The sequence below is a fragment of the Thermobia domestica genome, chromosome 5 (genome assembly GCF_964235325.1).
Source record: "Thermobia domestica chromosome 5, izTheDome1.hap1.1, whole genome shotgun sequence".
NCBI classification, from domain to species: domain Eukaryota; kingdom Metazoa; phylum Arthropoda; class Insecta; order Zygentoma; family Lepismatidae; genus Thermobia; species Thermobia domestica.
Window position 1 is genome coordinate 303,751,486 of NC_137458.1, and position 21,435 is coordinate 303,772,920.

The 21,435-nt window shown below is 34.7% G+C and overlaps 1 protein-coding gene across 5 annotated transcripts in view; it reads left to right on the top strand.

Annotated features, from left to right (window-relative positions):
- The first annotated feature begins 948 nt into the window (after nt 1-948).
- Nucleotides 949-21,435, top strand: part of LOC145686756 (phospholipid-transporting ATPase ABCA3-like) — a 156,132-nt gene continuing 135,645 nt past the window's right edge. For 3 of the 5 annotated variants that reach the window (XM_081760390.1, XM_081760394.1, XM_081760395.1), the window contains exons 1-5: nt 949-1,397; nt 3,851-4,144; nt 13,389-13,474; nt 15,157-15,264; nt 18,571-18,790. In XM_081760390.1, the coding sequence (XP_081616516.1) occupies nt 3,964-4,144; nt 13,389-13,474; nt 15,157-15,264; nt 18,571-18,790 (595 nt within the window). In that variant the 5' untranslated portion in view covers nt 949-1,397; nt 3,851-3,963. The other 2 variants (XM_081760391.1, XM_081760393.1) reach the window with 2 other exon arrangements.

Sequence of the window (21,435 nt, forward strand, 5' to 3'; positions counted from 1 at the left end):
GGAAAACCAAGTGACACGTAAGGGTTAAACTTTAACTTTTTATGCAATTTTATCTGCATAATTTATATTGATATTTAAATTATAACGTGCAAATTATTATGGGTAGAGAATAGCACCTTTGGGCGGATATTGAAACCCCCTCCTCCCTGAAAACCGTACGTCCTGGAGAAAAACGGTTTATGGATTCGAACCCAGGAGCTCGAAACCTATAGGAATGACCTATTTTCATTCGTGGGAGCGAAAAAAAGTTTCATTTTGCCGACCAGTGAATTTATATTTTAATATTTTATTATAACGTACTGTTTACATACGAACTCGGAGATGATTGATTTGTTCCTTGTTTTATATTTTTTCATATATGGCCATAATACTTTTTTGGTTAATTGGTCACTTTGAAATAGAGGAGCGTTTGGTTTCGTTACAATACGTGCCGAAGATGATAACTGTTTTCCCTTTTAATTTGCGGCCTCTGTTATACTTCCTATGTGCGAGAAAAGTTTCATCTACTTCCAAGGTTGTTCGGGTTACTCCTATTTAGATGTTTTTATAAAGTAATTTTTAAAAAGAACACTTTCTTCATTTGCTCTCTTGGAAGAGGGTGGTGGGAGTGTTCTAGAACTTCACCTCTTTTAGTTTCGTGTTATAGGGTCAGGGGCGGATTTAGGGGGGATCGGGGCAATCGCCCCCCCAGAAGAGGAAATTTTCTTATTTTATATATATAAATAAAATCCATCCCAAAATTTGGAGTCCTTGAAAGTAGCAGTGTGACATCCCCCCGCCCCCCCCCCCCAGAAGTCGGTGCTGGATCCGCCCCTGTATAGGGTCACTGGTATAAAATAATGAATTCAGCCCTTTTTGTTTTAATTTGGTACTATTTTTCAGCCCACTCCAGAGATAGGACTGTGGCAACACTGCTCCTTATAGTGAACTGCCGAACAGCTCAAAATAATGTCCTAGATTTAACGTATTTATCCATAAATTAAAGATGGAATAACATTCTTATCTTTATCTCAAAGAGTTATGTACGGAGTAAAATGATTCATTCTAAAGATTTAAAAGAATAAATTGTATCATGAAGCTGGCAATAATGGTGTCATATTTCTCTAATATTGTAAATGATATGGAAATGTAGACGAAGAGTGCTTTTACTAAACATCACCTACCTCACTGAAGAAGTCAGAATTACATACATTAAGTTCTTTTAGATTATTTTGTTATTGAAGCACATAATTTCTAACTTGTGAAGTTATGTATTAAAGATGTCAGTGATACATACAAAATGAGATGGTAAAAGAATCAAGAACTTTTTAAAGGCTTGTTAAATAAATCAAATGCAAATTAGAGGGTGGAGGCAAAACTTAAACATATTGAATTATTCAATTCAGTAACGATTTTAGGTACTATCTGAGTTTACGGAAACAAATTTTTAAAAATTTACAGAAGAAATGTCTACTGTTATTTCAAAAGAGAAATATACATATTAGTAATCAATATATTCTCTATGGGGATCTTGCCTCTGATATTCCTACGAATGTTGAAGAAAGTAATTCAAAGTGTACCCTTATAAACAGATAATAGTTCATAAGTAAATATTAAACTGAATTTGAATGTTGATGCAGTGTGTTGAATCATGATCCGTAACCACAGAAGCTTCCGAAAGCTGTTCAACAGTAAAAGCATAGCAACATATCTGTGCTTTGATTTCATTATCTTAGTTCACTAGCATACTCATCATCGCTGACGCGCCAGCTTCCTACGGACTCATCCCCGCGCGGTCTAGAAGCTTCGCTCTATCCTTACGAGGATTAAATACAGTTCGCGCTTTCAGTGACCATCTAGCACAGGTTGGTTAATATTCTGAATAAATTATAATTACGAGAGGCCGGAATTTTTCCCTAAGCATTAATACTTTTTTAAACTATAGTCTAATTTTGATGAGGTTAAGTTAGGTTACTTTACGCCGTATTTACATTCATGGTTTGTATTGGCCCCTGCAATTAGATTTAACCCAATGTTTTTTGTACTGTCGTTCTTATAGCATGTCCAGATGCTGTATTTATAGCCATATCGATTAAGCGTCGCTAAAGTGACTCTGCGCTCAGGGCATTTCCTGATAAAAGAAGAACATATAACATGAATTCATACTTGGTTACGTAAACTGGGATAGTACGCCATTTTGTTCTGAAAAATAAAATAACATTTTTAAAGAGTGAAAAGAGTCACTCTTTAAGGGGATATTATACCTTTTGCCACTGTTTTTTTTTTTTTTCCATTTTCATAAGATAATACATAAATTTTACTTCGTTAATAAGTAACGAAATATGGTAATCAACAACTTAAAATTTTCCATATCAATACGGGAAAACAATAGAAATTAAAGGACAGTTTCAGTTTTACATTTAAGGTTGGTTTAAAGGGACAAGTTTCGCCGATAGATAGCACAACAGTCTTCGTATCTCGCCCATGTATTTTTTATCTTTCACGAAAATTCACGATTTCTCTTACAAATTTCAATCTACAGACTTCAAATTTTTAGAAAAGGAACTTCATAATCTATCAAAGGCAATAATCCGTGCCGATTCTTTATTTAGAAATTTGTTCATTGTGGAAAGGGCTTGATTGTTGAAATGGATATCCAAACCTTTAACAATGGAACTGTTTCAACAATGCAGAAAATTCTAAATAAAAAATCGGCACGGATTATTCCCTTTAATAGGTTATGAAGTTCCATCTCTAAAAATTTGAAGTCTCTAGGTTGAAATTTGTAAGAGAAATTGTAAATTTTCGTGAAAGGTAAAAAATACATGGGAGAGATACGAAGACTGTAGTGACATCTATCAGCAAAACTTGTCCCTATACACTAACCTTAATGGCGTACAAGTGTATGAACATTTTTGGTAACATTGTAATGGAAACAAATGAAATCTTTCCGTTTAGCGTTCCACGTTTATGTTTAGTGCCTTTTAGGCTAAAGAAGACGATGATTAAGACAAATGAATGATAATAGAAGATTTGGTCGAATGAGAATGTGGTAAGAAACCAGAGTATCCCGAGAAACCCACGGATACGATATTGTCTACAACAAACCTACTTGATCGGGGTTCGAACCAAGGACTCCACGCACTAGAGATAAGCGCTTTACCACTGAGCCACCGTGCCCCCTGCTCCAGTTTCGTCTTCACAAGCGGATGTTCTGGAAGAGGAAGATTTTCTCAAGTCCTTTTCCAGTCGGTGTGATAGAACGCCGGGGGGTGCTATGGAGGCCTATGTTTAGCACAAGGGGTCCAGCTCTTTTCTCTAAAAATGTTACAATTTTGGTAATTTCTGTTCACATTCGGTCAGTTTAGGATAGGGTTGGTTAGTTTAAGTTAGGTTAGGCTAGCTTAGGGTATGTTTGGTTAGTTTAGTTTATGTTATATTAATGTAGGAGTCCCGCATAATTTTCCAAAATATGAAGTTCGCTTATTTCTACTAATAAGACTATTACGTTAGTTTAGGTTGGTTCAGGTTAGCTTACGTTAGTTTATGTTAGTTTAGGTTAGATTTGGTTACGTTATGTTACGTCTAAGTACTTGCATCACTCATTTCTCCTGTAAATTTTGTGTTTTTTACGTGCTTCTGGACCCCTTGTACTAAACATACCCCGCTATGGAACATATTTTCATGATTATCACAATTTCTATAATTCTTGAATAGTCACGTATCTTTCAAACCTTAGCACGGAGTTTCTTCTGGGCGTGGAAAGGTATTAAATTTTTAATTGAAGCTAAGAAACTTTTTTGAAATATATGCTATAATAGCTCTGAAACAGCACTTTCTAATAATGACCATATATGTTATATTTATCAAGGGATGGTGGATAAGTAATGTATAGCACAGCAGACTCAGCGGTGCCCTTGGAGAAGATATTACTTTATATTAACGAGTGAAGACATAGCGAGAGAGAAAAAATGAACAACTGATATGGGTTTTAATTGTTATAAAACTTTATATGTGATTCTGTGGAGAGTCTGTATTATTCGCAGACGAAATTATCTCATGACATTCTTTGAGCTTTTTGTGCCCATATTTGCATGTTGTATGAAAATGTTGAGAAAAAATGGGAATCAAAGTGAATATCTAATTGACGTGTTTGGCTTTCAAGGTATGAAATTATCTGTCATTACATTTTAGCTTATAAGGTTGCTAATTTAAATACATCAAAAGAAGAGCATATTAGTTTCATTATATACAGAAGATTGATCCATCTACATGTGTCCGATTTTTAAACCTTCACCCCTGCTCTCAGAATCGACCGTTCCAAATAATTCAAACAGCGGAAGAAATCCAAAGGCCTCTAGTATCGCGTCAAGTTCATTTGTGCATGTGGTATGTACATCATGGCTCCCAAGGTGAACCGGTTTTGTGAAGGCTACGTCGTAACATTTTCCATGCTAAGTTTTCCGTGACACAGAATCAAAAACAGTACAAACACAATGGATGTGTATTGAAGTCAACCATCATCAAAAATCATAATTAATCGACATAAACATCACCACGTTCCAGCACTTCATTCACCCGATAAGGGGAGTAAAAAGCGACAATATTCTGCGATGACTCCATCTGTGACTCGGAATTTCGCCGAATGACCCCCTTTTCCTAAACAACGTGTGACGGCAAAATGATTGCATGTGACACAGTCAACTGTCAACTGTAACTTACGTGGGTAGTGTTTAAAAGTCGTGGACATGTCTTTCTGCGCCTCTCAGAAGCAGGGAGAGACTCACTGTAGGTACCTCTTCAAAGGCCATGTATCCAAAGAAAAATAGAGGCTTATTGCCACATTCGATGAAGCATGGATTTATCTACCAGATTGTGGCAAAATTTGAGCCTTAACTTACACCCTACAAGACAAAAGACGTCCTGGTTTCATTCGTCAATGCAATGCAAAGCAAGGGATTTATGGTTTTCGCGGGAAACTGCTATGAAGGCAAGTTAACCATTCGATAGGTCCCTAAAAAGTGCAAAATCAACTCCATATTTTAGTAGCAACATATACTTTCACCAATTTATACAGAAGATCTGTCCCGTTTGTATGGAAATGTAACAAATCAAGTCCGTGTGCATATGGATAAGACCTTATCACATACGTCCCGTTCTACACAGATTTCTGCAATAGATGTCAGCAGACACCTGCATCCAGGCTATTCCCTTCTAGGACATTTCAGTGAAATTACTTGATGCCAATCCCATGGATTTTTGGTGGGTTTGGCCTATTGAAAAGAGCACTTGCATCTCGTCGTTTCACGACTGTCTGTGGTCTCTGGAAAGCCCGCCAGGAGGAGTGGCTCAAGATTCCCGTTCTTGTAAATCATCGAAGCCTCCTACAAAGAAGTTACGGTACAGGGCTATTGCCAAGACTCATAGTGTTCACATAGAGGGCAACCGATGATGGCCCCGTGCTTTTTTCTTAAGGTATGTGAGACATCAAAATCGGATACATATAAACGGATCAACCTTCTGTATATACTTGTATAAATTCTATTATAATAAGAAAATAAATACTTATCCTTGATTTAACATTCCAGTTTATTATTATTATCCTAATTTGAAACTTACTTTGGTTAAATGCAAATAGAAAGTTTTATTTTTCCTAATTCAGTAGCTTCTAGTTAGTTTCTCTCTATATACTTTTGTCTTAATAATTTTTTTGTTAGTTAATCATAGAATATCTTAAATAAAGGATAATAGTTGATTTCAAGTAATCTATTAATATTTAGAATGATTTTATGTCTTAGGAAAAAGTAATTGAAAGAAAGGTACAAAAATGAATAAACTTGTTTTAAGTTCATATTGTCTTCATACTTCAGTTTTTCTTTGTTGTAGGAGATGAATCATATGATTTTTTAAAAAATTATAATAAGTTGTATTAACAGTGTATAATTAATTAACAAAAATTTGTACTTAACCACTGGCATAATAGAGAGAAAGTGGTTTAACCCTTTCGATACTGACGTAGCACATGAACACACAGCAGATCGTTTAATTGAGGACAAGTGGGGACAAAAACACTACTAGACGGAGTGGATGCATATGGTGTATAAACTTCGTATGTGGTTTTAATTTGTTGGATAATTCATTCAATACCTAATTATAAGTTTGGATGACTTTTAGGTCATCCATTTTTTACGTCTCTTTAAGAAAAACAGCCGTCCGTAAAGAGTTAAAGTATTAATCTTGTAATCACAAAACCTGCTTTTGCGTTTCGAATCCCTTCACAACATTGATTTATGTATTGTCCTTCTATCGTATATTTTATTATAATTATGAATTATTTATCGTCTTCTTAGCGTAAAAATGGAACCATGGGATCATCATCATCATCCTAGGTATTCTGCCATTATTGGCAGGTCACTTGCCGCAACTAAAACCTTTCTATGATCCACGGTCTTCCGCTAACTTCTTCGTCTTCACGTAGGATTTTTCTGTTTTGATGTCGTCCATTAATTGTAGTTTCCTTCGCCCGCTCTCTCTCTCTTTCCTGTCACCATACCCTCTAACACGTCCCTCACAATACAGTCCTTCGTACTCAATGTCCCAGCCAATTTCTCTTTCTCTTCCCAATAATATCTAAAGCTGTTCTTTTCTCTCTCACTATTCCAAACATCCTATCATTCGTCTTATTCGATCCAGCTAATTTTCTCAATTCTTCTCCACGCTCACATTTCGAAAGCTTCCAGTCGTTTTTCATAATTTTTACGTCATGTCCATATTTCTGCTCCACACGGATCATTTTGCGAGTTTCTTTTCTCAACTCCTTAATCAATGTCCCACAAAAGAAACTTGTGTTCCTCCTAAAGACTTTTTTTTCACTATTCCTATCCTTGCTTTTATTTCACGTTCGCATCTCGTATCATCGCTAATAATATTATCCAGGTATCGAAAAGTGGTAATCTGTTCTATTATCTCCCGTCCTACTTCTATATTTGATACCGACTGATTCGTTCCAATCACTTTTATCTTTCTAATTTATATTTTCATCTCAGTCTTTACAGCTTCCCATTTGCTGACAGCAAAAAGAGAACCATGGGATGAAAAACTTAAAAATACAATATTTTATTCATCAATATTGTAACTTATGTTTCAAGCTTCGGCGCTATCCTTTACGAAAAATTACAAAATGAATGGAATTACAAACATTTTATACTTCCGACAACGGAGACACTACAGAGTTCGAAATATGAATTTGATGCAAAATAGACTCACAGGTGTAGTGAGTGTACGAATATTTGTTAGTTGGTTTCATAAATCATTGAAAAACAAACTTTTCACGTTTAATTGATCTTTTAAATCATTTATATTTTTATTACTAATGTTTTCGTAATCCCAATTGCTTGAATTTAGCTCAATATGTAGTTTAAACTCTTAAGTTGCAGTGTTTGTCGCAAGCAGATGGAATTATTTATTTTAGTAAAGACTGAAACATAGGAGTTTAAATCACATGTTGAGTTAAATTCAAGCAATCAGCATTACAAAAGGTTAATAATAAAAATATAAATATTTTAGGAGATCAATTAAACTTGAAAAGTTTGTTTTTCAATGATTCTTGAAACCAACTAACAATTATTCCTCTAGAAGCATATTATTTCCTTCCTTTCGGAGCTTAGCTTTTTGTTAAATCACTTAAAAAATAATAAAAAATCGAAAAAGATGTTAAGAGCGTATAGAAAGTGAATAAAAAGATATTAATACCTGTTATCAACTTCATGTTTCTTCTGTAAGAATGTCTGAAAAGTCCATCATACAGAAATTACTGAAATATTAAATGTTTTATTATTTCTTAACAGTATTTTCCATTCTAACAAATTCCGTTTTCGTCTGGTCGTTCTTTTAAACCTGCATATATATATGAGGGTTTTGAAATATAAGTTCACAGTCCTAACAATTAAGGTACTGGAATAGAAATATCTCGAAGAGATATGAAAATAAATTACTTACCAAAAGCAAGGTAGAAACAGTTTCGAGCGTACTCACAGGTAAAAGTAAATTAGAAGGACTTTCGCTACTTTCTTCATCAAATAGAAAGAGAAAGAAGTATTAAGAAAGAAATATTAAGGAAAAAAGCAGAAACTTAGAAACGTCAATGTGTTGGCTTCTAGAATCACATATAATGGTATTCTGCCGTTATTGGCAGATCACTTGCTGCAACTGAAAAGCTTCCGTACTCCACGGTCTTCTGCTAACCTCCTCGTCTTCACGTACGATTTCTCTGTTTTGGTATCGTCCATTAATTATAGTCTCCTTCGCCCTCCTTCTCTTTCCTGCCACCGTGCCCTCTAGCACGTCCCTCATAATGCAGCTCCTTCTTAGCCAATATCCCAACCAGTTTCTCTTCCTCTTCTTAATAATATCTAAAATTGTTCTTTTCTCCCCCAAAATTTCTAACACCCTCTCATTCGTTTTCCGCTCGACCTAGCTAATTTGCTCTTTCTTCTCCACGCCCACATTTCGAAAGCTTTCAGTCGTTTGTCGTAATTTTTGCGTAATGTTCATGTTTTTGTTCTGTATAGTGCAATACAGTATGAGGCATTTCATGAGTCTTTTTCTCAACTCTTTATTCAAGGTCCCACAAAATAGTCTTTTCTTTCTCCTAAAGGCTTCTTTCGCCATTCCTATCCTTGTTTTTATTTCACGTTCACACTTCATATTATTACTAATAATACCACCCAGGTATCGAAAACTAGTCACCTATTCTATTTTTTATTCTGCTACTTCTATGATTGACAGCGACTGCTTCGTTCCAATCACCATGGCTTTTGTCTTTCTCACATTTATTTTCGTCCCATAATTCTTCACAGCCCTTCCTCAAGTTTTCTAACATTTTATTGATTTTCTCTTCAGATTCTGCAATTAGCGCCATATCATCTGCAAAACGTGTACACGTAATCATTCTACCTGCTACTGAAATGCCGTCTTCATTTTGTAGGCTCTTTCTCACAATTTCTTGTGTAGATTAATATTAAATAATGTAGGCGAGAGACAGCATCCCTATCGAATTCACTATCTCTTGTAGATATATACTAAACAATGTAGGCGAGAGACAGCATCCCTATCGAATTCACCATCTCTTGTAGATATATACTAAACAATGTAGGCGAGAGACAGCATCCCTATCGAATTCACCATCTCTTGTAGATATATATATATTAAATAATGTAGGCGAGAGACAGCATCCCTATCGAATTCACCATCTCTTGTAGATATATATATTAAATAATGTAGGCGAGAGACAGCATTCCTATCGAATTCACCATCTCTTGTAGATATATATATTAAATAATGTAGGCGAGAGACAGCATTCCTATCGAATTCACCATCTCTTGTAGATATATATATTAAATAATGTAGGCGAGAGACAGCATTCCTATCGAATTCACCATCTCTTGTAGATATATATATTAAATAATGTAGGCGAGAGACAGCATCCCTATCGAATTCACCATCTCTTGTAGATATATATATTAAATAATGTAGGCGAGAGACAGCATCCCTACCGAATTCACCATCCCTTGTAGATATATATATATATTAAATAATGTAGGCGAGAGATAGCATTCCTATCGAATTCACCATCTCTTGTAGATATATATATATTAAACAATGTAGGCGAGAGACAGCATCCCTATCGAATTCACCATCTCTTGTAGATATATATATATTAAATAATGTAGGCGAGAGACAGCATCCCTATCGAATTCACCATCTCTTGTAGATATATATATTAAATAATGTAGGCGAGAGACAGCATCCCTATCGAATTCACCATCTCTTGTAGATATATATATATTAAATAATGTAGGCGAGAGACAGCATCCCTATCGAATTCACCATCTCTTGTAGATATATATATTAAATAATGTAGGCGAGAGACAGCATTCCTATCGAATTCACCATCTCTTGTAGATATATATATTAAATAATGTAGGCGAGAGACAGCATTCCTATCGAATTCACCATCTCTTGTAGATATATATATTAAATAATGTAGGCGAGAGACAGCATTCCTATCGAATTCACCATCTCTTGTAGATATATATATTAAATAATGTAGGCGAGAGACAGCATCCCTATCGAATTCACCATCTCTTGTAGATATATATATTAAATAATGTAGGCGAGAGACAGCATCCCTACCGAATTCACCATCCCTTGTAGATATATATATATATTAAATAATGTAGGCGAGAGATAGCATTCCTATCGAATTCACCATCTCTTGTAGATATATATATATTAAATAATGTAGGCGAGAGACAGCATCCCTATCGAATTCACAATCTCTTGTAGATATATATATTAAATAATGTAGGCGAGAGACAGCATCCCTATCGAATTCACCATCTCTTGTAGATATATATATATTAAATAATGTAGGCGAGAGACAGCATCCCTATCGAATTCACCATCTCTTATAGATATATATATTAAATAATGTAGGCGAGAGACAGCATCCCTATCGAATTCACCATCTCTTGTAGATATATATATTAAATAATGTAGGCGAGAGACAGCATCCCTATCGAATTCACCATCTCTTGTAGATATATATATTAAATAATGTAGGCGAGAGACAGCATCCCTATCGAATTCACCATCTCTTGTATATATATATATATATATATATATATATATATATATATATATATATATATATATATATATATATAAAATAATGTAGGCGAGAGACAGCATTCCTATCGAATTCACCATCTCTTGTAGATATATATATTAAATAATGTAGGCAAGAGATAGCATCCCTATCGAATTCACCATCTCTTGTAGATATATATATTAAATAATGTAGGCGAGAGATAGCATTCCTATCGAATTCACCATCTCTTGTAGATATATATATTAAATAATGTAGGCAAGAGATAGCATCCCTATCGAATTCACCATCTCTTGTAGATATATATATTAAACAATGTAGGCGAGAGACAGCATTCCTATCGAATTCACTATCTCTTGTAGATATATATATTAAACAATGTAGGCAAGAGATAGCATTCCTATCGAATTCACTATCTCTTGTAGATATATATATTAAACAATGTAGGCGAGAGACAGCATCCCTATCGAATTCACCATCTCTTGTATATATATATATATATATATATATATATATATATATATATATATATATATTAAATAATGTAGGCGAGAGACAGCATTCCTATCGAATTCACCATCTCTTGTAGATATATATATTAAATAATGTAGGCGAGAGATAGCATTCCTATCGAATTCACCATCTCTTGTAGATATATATATTAAATAATGTAGGCAAGAGATAGCATTCCTATCGAATTCACTATCTCTTGTAGATATATATATTAAACAATGTAGGCGAGAGACAGCATCCCTATCGAATTCACTATCTCTTGTAGATATATATTAAACAATGTAGGCAAGAGACAGCATTCCTATCGAATTCACTATCTCTTGTAGATATATATTAAACAATGTAGGCAAGAGACAGCACCCCTATCGAATTCACTATCTCTTGTAGATATATATTAAACAATGTAGGCAAGAGACAGCATCCCTGTCCAACTCCCCTTCCAATTGCACTCTCCTCGGTCATTTCCTTCCCTATTCTACTTTTTACTTGTTGGTTTGTATGTAAGTTTCTTCATGCGTTTGTTGGTTCACATATAAGAAAAGAATAATTAAAAAGATGAAAATATAGGTAAAAAAGACAAACCCTGTTGGTTTTCCTTTACCGAGCGAAGTAGCTCAAGTGGTAGAGCGTTAGCTTCGCATTCGGGAGGTCGTGGGTTCGATTCCCGCTGCCGACCATCCTGACTGAGGTTTTCCAGTGTTTTCCTCAGTCCTACCAGGCAAATGCCGGGATGGTACCTACTAAACAGGCCCTGGCCGATACCTTTCCAAATCCTTTCCATTGTTATTGTTGTTGTTAGATATCCAGTGTAAAATGGCCTCTGAGCTGTATCTGATGATTGTTAAATAAATAAATAAATAAATATTACTCTTACCTTAAGGAGTTTGAGGAGGTTAAAAGTATATTGGTATAGGAAAAAAAATTGCTTGTATAGCTTCAATTGACCTTGTCTATTTTCTGTTCCATTCTATTTCTGTAAACTCTTTAGGAGAGTTTTATTTCCTTCTGTTTCGTTATTTCTTATTACCTTTATTAGTACTGTTTTCTTACTTTCAATTACGTTTTATTATATTTTTATTTTCTTCTATTATTTCATGCAACATTAATTCATTATTATCATAAATTCCCAATTCTGGTCAGAGGGTGTACAAGATCTCTTCAACGATTTCTTTCATTAGAGATTCATGTTTCATCTTGCGTCTTTTCCCATCTCATTCCAATTCTTTCCTTGTCCTTTAGTAATTCATATTGTCATCTATTTCTTGGTTATCTTCGCGTTCGTTTTTATTGCCATTTTCAAATGTCAGACCGATAACCATTTTTATTTTGTTCTTTCTACGTGTATTACTAACGTAGCTTATCATTTTCTGTTGTGTTTTTCTTTGATATTCTTTTGATTGAGAGCATTTCTAATAATTTTACCTATTATACGATCTTGTCTTTCCGAGAATTATTCTTTTCTTTCATTTTAGAAGTTACATTTCCGTTCTTTGGATTCTATTTCTCTATCTTTTGTAATTATGCATTTTTCCTAGCATAGATTATTATAGGTTTGAAGTATCTATTGTGTAGTTACATTTTGGCTTCTGTTCTTTCTCATCAGATGTGGTAAAATCTTCGTCTTCGATATAGTGTATGTTTTATTTCTTCCTTTTTCATTCCGCCAACTACTGTCACTTTCAAAAAGTTTTTTTTTTTTTTTTTTTTAATATTTCTGTTATCTTCAATGGTTTCTGTTATAGCTTTATTCACTTTTCTTATTATTTGTTTATTGATATGATCAGATCTTTTCCTTTTGTTTATAAGGATTCCGCATTCTTCTGTATATAGTAATTCGCCCAAGTTGATAATTTTTTATAAAGTTTTTTTTTTTTTTTTTTTTTTTTTTTTTTTTTTTTTTTTTTGAGATTATTGCTTGTCCAGTCCGCACCCTTATCAACTAACTTGTCTTATGCTTCATCTTGCTTCACTAAACTCTCTTCACTTTCAACCTGGTAATACTGTATAATACTGTCAACTATCACCTGACTCTGGATGATGACGTTTCTCCTTTTCCATTGCTTTCTATAGTATTTTGCCTTTACCTACTTCAACTACTTAATGAAGCAAGTAGTAGTAACCTTTCTTTTAATAGTATTACATTATACTTCTTTCAAAATTTTCTGATAAATAATTTGTTTTCTGAGCCTGCTTTGGATGTATAACTATACAACATACCTTATTTCAGGTATTTATCTTAGGAATTCTACATTATTGTCGACTGATGAAACAAGTAATAGAGAAATATACACTACAGATGATCTAGAACCTAAGGTGAGTAAATTTAAATATTATTATTATTATTATTCTAATAGATTATAGTATTCGCGCCGAGTCGTGATGCTTGACCTAGATCTACCGATTTCACCACCCAATAGAACACGAGGGTGTGTTCTGGTCGTCAACACCCATCCATCACATTTTGTCAGTATCGTCTCTCGCGCTACACGGAAAACATCTCCTGAGAGTACAGTGTTGTCGGATTGGCGCCAAGTTCCGTTTTGTTAATTGTTTTTTGTTGCATTATATTCTCATTGTTACTATTCGTGTTTTTGTTACCGTTTTAGAATAATTGTTAGTGTTGTTATTGTTGTGCAGTGTTATTATTGGTAATTTTTAAATGTTTTTTTAAATACTTCTTTACACTGTCTTCAAAGTTTGGCAACATTGTTGGCGAATTTCAGCTGTTTTATGTTTCCCCAAGTTTGCGCTCGGGAAGCGGCTCCACGAATTATACCGAAGTTTTCCGATGTATCAGAGCTCAAGCAATGATTGGTTTAGAGTAGGGATGGGCAAAACCGGTTTTTATAAAAACCGGAAACCAGTTTCTAGAAAAACCGAAACCCGAAAAACCGACATTTCGGTTTTCTCCAAAACCGGTTTCGTTTTTCTTCAAAACCAGTTCGCTTTTCACCGAAACTTGTTTCGGTGAAAACTTTTGGAAAACACATAAAACTATTTCTGTGGAAACGAATTCGGTTTCCGGAGAACAACGAAACACTATTCTGGTCAGAAATAGAACAAATTTTGAAAAAAAAAAAAAAAAAAAACGCAACTGGTTTTGAAGAAAACCGAAACCGAATCCGGTGAAAAACCCATTTAGTTTTCTCTGCATTTACTTCTAAACCCATTTTCCTGCAAGCGTTTAATAAGATCTCTGCATTTCTTTCGATTGTTCTTCTATCATTCCCTATTAAATTTACATCATCAGCATATGCCATAACTTGGTGAATACCGTTCAACTCTAGGCTTTGGTTGCTATCTTTGATTTTCCTTATAACGTATTCCAGAACAAAGTTGAATAATAATGGCGACAACGCATCTCCTTGTTTCAGGCCATTTTCGACGTGATAGCTCGTGGACAAAAAATTTCCTACCCGGACTTTACTTTGGGATTCACTTAAACATATCTTAATTAATCTAATTAGCACCACTTTCCGAAAATTTCTTCTGTCATGTTTGCGTTTGGGCTTAAAGGAAAGTGAAGTTTTGCAAAATCAATTGTTTAAGTCAATTTTGTGAAAGTTGAAGGAAAAGGATTCACCGAGACCAGACACTAAGTATTTCCACGGCAATTCTTCATTCACACCGCAGATGCCTAAAGGCATTATTAAAAAATTCTAATTTAATTAAAATGTGCTGGTAGTTATTGGTGCAGCCCCGGTTAGAAAATCCTAGATCCAGCCCTGGATATGAATTATGTAGTTCCTCGTTATGAAGTTTCCGCCATTCCCTATTCCCTTTCCTCTTGGGTCCGAATATTTGTCTCAGGATTTTGTTCTCAAATACTCTCAGTTCTCAAACCAAACTCACTTGTTTTCTTTTTATTTATTTATTTATTTATTTATTTGAGGAATGTAGGATTGTGATTTGTGAAATGAAATGCTTGGAAAATTCTGATAGTGAGTGTATGAGTAAAATTCCAAGTTATAGCCTGTATTTATTTTTCTTTCCAGATATTAAATAATTATATTGGATTTGTTAATGTTTTCAACTTTGGATACTTTTGTCCCATGACGGCTCTTGTTCTTAAAATATCGGAAGAAAAAGCAGCTGGACTGAAGGTATATCAATTTCTAACACACTTTTTAAGTTAAATATTTTTTTCTCTATAAATATTTAAGTGGCTATTGTCACTATCAAATATTATGAAAGCCAAAATTAAAATGTATATAGACAGATAAACTCCAGGTCAATAATTGTTCTTATGAAACCCTTTGAATCGATATCTTAGTAATTACATATTAATTTATTGTAAGATGGAAGAGATGAAAAGTTACTTTCAGCACTTCTTTTTCCATAAATTTGCTTACTTTCTTCTAAAGATACCTTCAGCGGGTATTTTGCACCTTTTTGAACCTGCTCGCACGATTTTGGTTATGCCTCATAAATAAATATTTTAGTAACAGCGCTTTAATGTGGCATGAACTGTTTTTCCATTTTAAAAAAGTCCACAAGGGGTAGTGTGCTCATGGAGTGTTTCCTTGGAAGATTTTCGAAAACATATATTAACAAATTTGTTCATATTTAATAAATTAAATGTTTCAACAATAACTGCATCATGTCATGATTTAATTTTAAAAATTGGAGCAAAATATTTTTGTGCATTACTTTATGTTAGTCTGTACTTTATGTTAGTTTCAAACTCGTTCAATTAGTAAAACTTCACTGTTTGGTAAACTCGGAATTTTAATTGTCATTTCATGATCATTTTCGAGATGAAGAATAGAGGAAAACAGAGAAATACAGTATTATGAGATACAACAGGGTGTCTATTGGTCACGAAAATCACAAAAAAAGTCACGAAATCAGAAAGCGGTCATGAAAGTCAAGAAATTTAACTTTTGGCTCACGATTATTTTTATCTGTACAAATGTAAGTACAGGCCGGAATATTGTTTTCTATAAAAAGTCGAAATTCACCAGCAGAAATGTCTATAATCACCTTTAGACGCTTCCAAATAGCAAGCAAAGCCAGCTCTTATCACATACATGAAAATTCGGCCTAATTCGCACCCAAATTCGTTATTGAGAATGTTACGAAATTTTATGGTTTGGTAAAGAAAAGGTCACGAAATTTCAGTTTGAAATTTTAGTAGACACCCTGTACAAGGTGTCATTTCTACATTCCCGTAGTGTAGCTAAGTAATCATGCTGAGACAGGCCAAAAATAAAATCGAATGTTTGAATCATTCTCGTGAAGCAAATTTAAAAAATCAACCTTCATATCTCTCTAACAACATACACTGGAGTCACGATTATCCGAGTTGCGATTAATCGAGGTTCTGTATTATTCGAGTTTAATCCAAACAAACAAAATTCAAAACTAGTCTGGTTACAGCGATAAGCAGTCAGTAAGCCTTTGTTTCAGCAACAAATACAAAAAAAAAAAAAAAAAAAAAAAAAAAAAAAAAAAAAGACGTAAAGATAATCCTACCCCCCCCCCCCTATAACGACACCAGCTGACATGATGTTGCGACGTCTGGGCAATATAGCGGCCAAAAAACAAGGCAGCTTATAATGAAGCAGAAGATTTTGAAAAACTTTTTTTAAAAGATTCATATGTTTATGCTGAACACTACCTTATTTCTTTTGTGTTTTTATTTTACGTATCAATATCGATCCTACATTTTCTTTACTGTATTATGTCCAACTTCTTTTGTATATGTATGTACTGTACTGTATATCGAATGAAAATAATAAAGACAGTAATAATAAATAATCTGATAAAGATAAATAATGAATAAGCAATAATAATAAATACTATAAAAAATGTCTGTGTATCCATCCGTTTTAACCGATTTTTGCTTATCCGAGTTAGATCCGGTCCACATTAGCTCGGACAATCGGAACTCTACTGTACAGTTTTATCCTATTGTGAATATTGACACATAACACAAATATAAGTAAACAACAATTAAAATTAAATATTAATGAAAGGAGAAAATAATCGATTGATCGTTGTCGTTCCGATGGTAAACGACCTGACGGCATGACATTAACACCTTGGATGAGAGGCAAATCACTAGTATGGGATTTTACAAGTTCGGACACATTTGTCCATTCAAGTCGCCCATTAACTGTTGTGAATGCTGGAGAAGTTGCTAGACGTAGAGAGGCAGAAAAGGAAAGGAAATACAATAATCTCGATAAATTTATTTTTTTGCCCCAATAGCCATCGAGACTAGTGGGGCATGGGGTTCTAGAAGTCTTGATTTTATCAGAGAGGTAGGCAGACGCATATCTATCGTTTCTGGAGATGTTCGCTCAGTATCCTTCTTAGCCCAACATATATCCATTGCGGTCCAACGTGGCAACGTTTCGTCAGTTCTTGGTACGTTGTCGCCTGGAAGGGAATTGGAGGAGGTGTTTCTTCCCTAGTGACAAGCGAACAATATTATAACTACAAGTGTTAGTAAACTTTTAATGTAAAAGTGATTTCAGAAAATTCTTGTAACATAATCCACAACATATATGCTCAATTTTATTTATATTTCTAGAGATTTCAGTATGTCATTTCTATTTCTATAGTCTATTTATTGTGTCACTAAGATTTTGCATCTACAGCTCACAGATGACGAGAAGAACCCTAAAACAGGGGTAGCGGGGAAAGGTCAACGACACGGTCAAGTTCATTTTCGGTTTTTGAGGTGTGGTCTATACTTAGATGTCGTCTGCTACTCCGGGTAAAGTTATATGTGTGCTATTCCGTGGTGTCATTTGAAACCCCCGTGCGAAAAGTGGGCGAGCCCATACCTACGTCACACTACTTCTGCTAGGGTTCTTCTCGTCATCTGTGAGCCGTACTACTAGAAAGAAGAAATTGAGTGTTATTGATTTAAACTTATTTTTTATACACCAAATCCTCTGTAGATGCGAATTCAATAGCATACAAAGACTGAGAAAGTGAATAACTGGACCGGGAATCAAATCTGAGATCTCCTGCATACCGTGCCGATGCGTTAATCACTCTACGCCACACAGGTTAGCTACTGCGCTTGGGCAATCCAGTGCCTGTGGTACAAGCCGTGTGGTCTGAGTGGAGAGCACCGACTTCAGGAGTGAGTGTGTGCGGCTGTTCTGGGAAGCGAACTGGGTGGTGTAATGGTTAACCCATCGTCATGATATGCTCAAGATCTCGGGTTTGAGTCTATGACCAGTCATTCAATTTTTCACTCATTGTGTGTTAAATAATAATTAATAATAGTTTTAAAAAATGAGTTATTCCTTCAATGGTATCACAATCTAGTCAGGTATCTAATATTCGATGAGCCACGCTAATAAAGAGAGACGTATTGAAAGTTCATGTTCTGTCTTGCTATGTTTGAATGAATCATTTTTCATTGCCAATAATAAACTTATCTATTTCAGGAGTTTATGAAGATAATGGGCCTGAAATCGTGGGAAATATGGATGACATGGTTTCTGTTCAAACTATTCGTGGACTTGATAATCATCAGTATAGTCGTAATTGTAATGAGATTCTTGTTTATACCTACCAGTGATTTGTCTCTCATTTGGTGCTTGTTACTGATCTACGCTATTTGTGGAACAATATTTGGTTTCGCTATAAGCAGTATATTTTCTAGTAGTAAGTATCCGTAACTAAGACTAGAATAAGGGGGGGGGGGAAGCAAATTATAGAGTTTTTCTACAATATCTTCAAAACAGAAGCAAACATGTAGTGCACTAGATAATATGATTTTACCACCACAACTCACCTATCTGCTTTTGGTGTGCCGCTATTTACAGAACCTGTAAAACATGCTAAATCTATCGACAGTTGCAAATCGAAAGCAGATAGATGAGTTGTGATAACGGTATCACATGCAAAATAATATTGTCTCGTCTTTGCTTTTCGAATATTTTTATTTGTCTTTAAGATATTACGGAAAAAACTCTAAGATTAGCGGTAGTTTAATTTCGCTATGGTGATGATCTTTAAGAAACAATATATTGACACTCCAGAAAAACAAACATTTTATTGTTGGAAGGGCAATGTATTGGTCATATAATATTAGACCTAGATAACTGAGCATCTGTGTTAAGAAAGTTCACAATATTTAACACTCGTACATGCGCAAACATAAAAAATATACATAGAACAGCCCATGGAAAAAACAAAAAAAAAAAAAAAAACTGTTACAACTGCCCTCCAAGTTCCAAAAGGTATAATTAACGGTTTGCCAGATAAATACAAAGTTCGGGGTAGGTGGAGAAACTGGGTCGAGAATATTGTTGTATTCAGAGCTTTCACCAGAATTTGGAAAGTGACTAGTTTATTTCGGTAAGGGAAAGAGTGACATTTTATCCAAGATGTTTCTTTGCAATAATTTGAAAATGTTATGATTTGTAAAGTGTTTTGATAAAAAAAAAATAGGTAGCTTCCTGTGTAACCATCTAGTCCTTTACTCGTGGCTTTGGTGTGGTTTGAGGTTCGATTATCGATGGGACAAAAAATTGTTTGGTATTATAGTATTGTCCTGATGCAACTTCAATTAATGTGATTCAAATAATTAGCTGGCGCAGTTCAGCTTTAAAAAAAAAAAAAAAAAAAGCTTTTGTTTTAAATTGGTCTGGAAGGGAATCGCCAGAGTTTAGGCAGAAGTATGAATTCAGTTGAATAATTTCGAACATTTAGAAAGTTTTGACAATTTGACAATACAATACAATGCTTACAGCTGTTCTTAAAAAAAAAGTAAAAAAAAAAAAAAAAAAAATAGAAAGCAGACGATGAGGGAGTGCATTAGTTGAATTGAGTTGGTGATACTCTTCCAGCGAGACATTGGTGAAACCAATAATAGCATTTACGTTGGAACTCTGTTCTAGCATTTTCGATTAGAAACTAGATGAATTCAATACTACAAAAACAAGAAAACTATAGCAAATGAAACGAAATGAAATGAAATCTTTAAGTTTTATGTCCCACAGTTATGCCGACTACGATAAAGGAGATGATGATGATAAGAAATGAAGAAAATGATGGAAGAAAGAAAGAAAGAGAGAAAACAGGAGAACCCCGAGAAAACCCCGCACATGGTGTTTATCCCCCAACAAAGTTCACTTGCCGCGAGCTGTGATCCAACGAAGAACCCTATGCACCACAGGTGAACGCTCTAACACTGAGTCCCTGCGGCCCCTATAGCAAATTAAAGTAGATGAAACACAGTAAGCATCGTACGTAAGCTTGTTGTTCTATCGCGAGATATTATTACACCAGTTATGCCATTGATTACAAAATACTCATCAAAAAACAGTTCTTCCAACATCGATATCTATTCAGCAAAATAAAAACTGACTAACTAACTAACTCTATGTCCTATGGATCCCGGAGGTTCAATGCCGCGTTCACAAAAGCTCTCCATTGACTTCTATCCTTAGCTAACTGCATCCAATTTCTGCTTTGTATTCCAATCTCTGCGAAATCCATCTTAATATTGTTCTCCCATCTGCGCCTAGGTCTTCCTAATGGTCGTTTTCCGATTGGTCTTCCAGTCAAGACTTTGAAAGGGTTTCTACTTTCTTCCATTCTAGCTACATGGCCTGCCCACCTAAGCCTCCTAGACTTGACTACTGTAACAATGTTGGGTAAACCGTATAAATTATGTAGTTCCTCGTTATGAAGTTTCCGCCATTCCCCATTCCCGTTCCTCTTGGTTCCGAATATTCGTCTCAGGATCTTGTTCTTAAATACTTTCAGTCTATGATCTTCCCTCAGACTAAGGGACCATGTTTCGCAACCATACAGAACAACAGGCATGATTATCATTTTATATATTTTAAGCTTCAAATTTCTCGACAGAATTCGCGACGACAAGAGATTTTGAACCGAATAGTAACACGAATTTTTCTGCTTTTAGTCGACATTTAATTTCTCCGTGAATATGATTTTCGTCTCTTAATATTGATCCTAGATATTTGAAAGTATCCACTTTATCAAAAGTATTATTTAATATTTAAACGCATCCATAATTTGCCGTATTACGGTCCCGACGCACTTCCATGTATTTAGTTTTCTCTGCATTTACTTCTAAACCCATGTCCCTGCAAGCGTTTAATAAGATCTCTGCATTTCTTTCTATTGTTCTCCTATCATCCCCTATTAAATTTACATTATCAGCATATGCTATGACCTGGTGAATACCGTTCAACTGTAGGCCCTGGTTGCTATCTTTGATTTTCCTTATAGCGTATTCCAGAACAAAGTTGAATAATAATGGCGACAACGCATCTCCT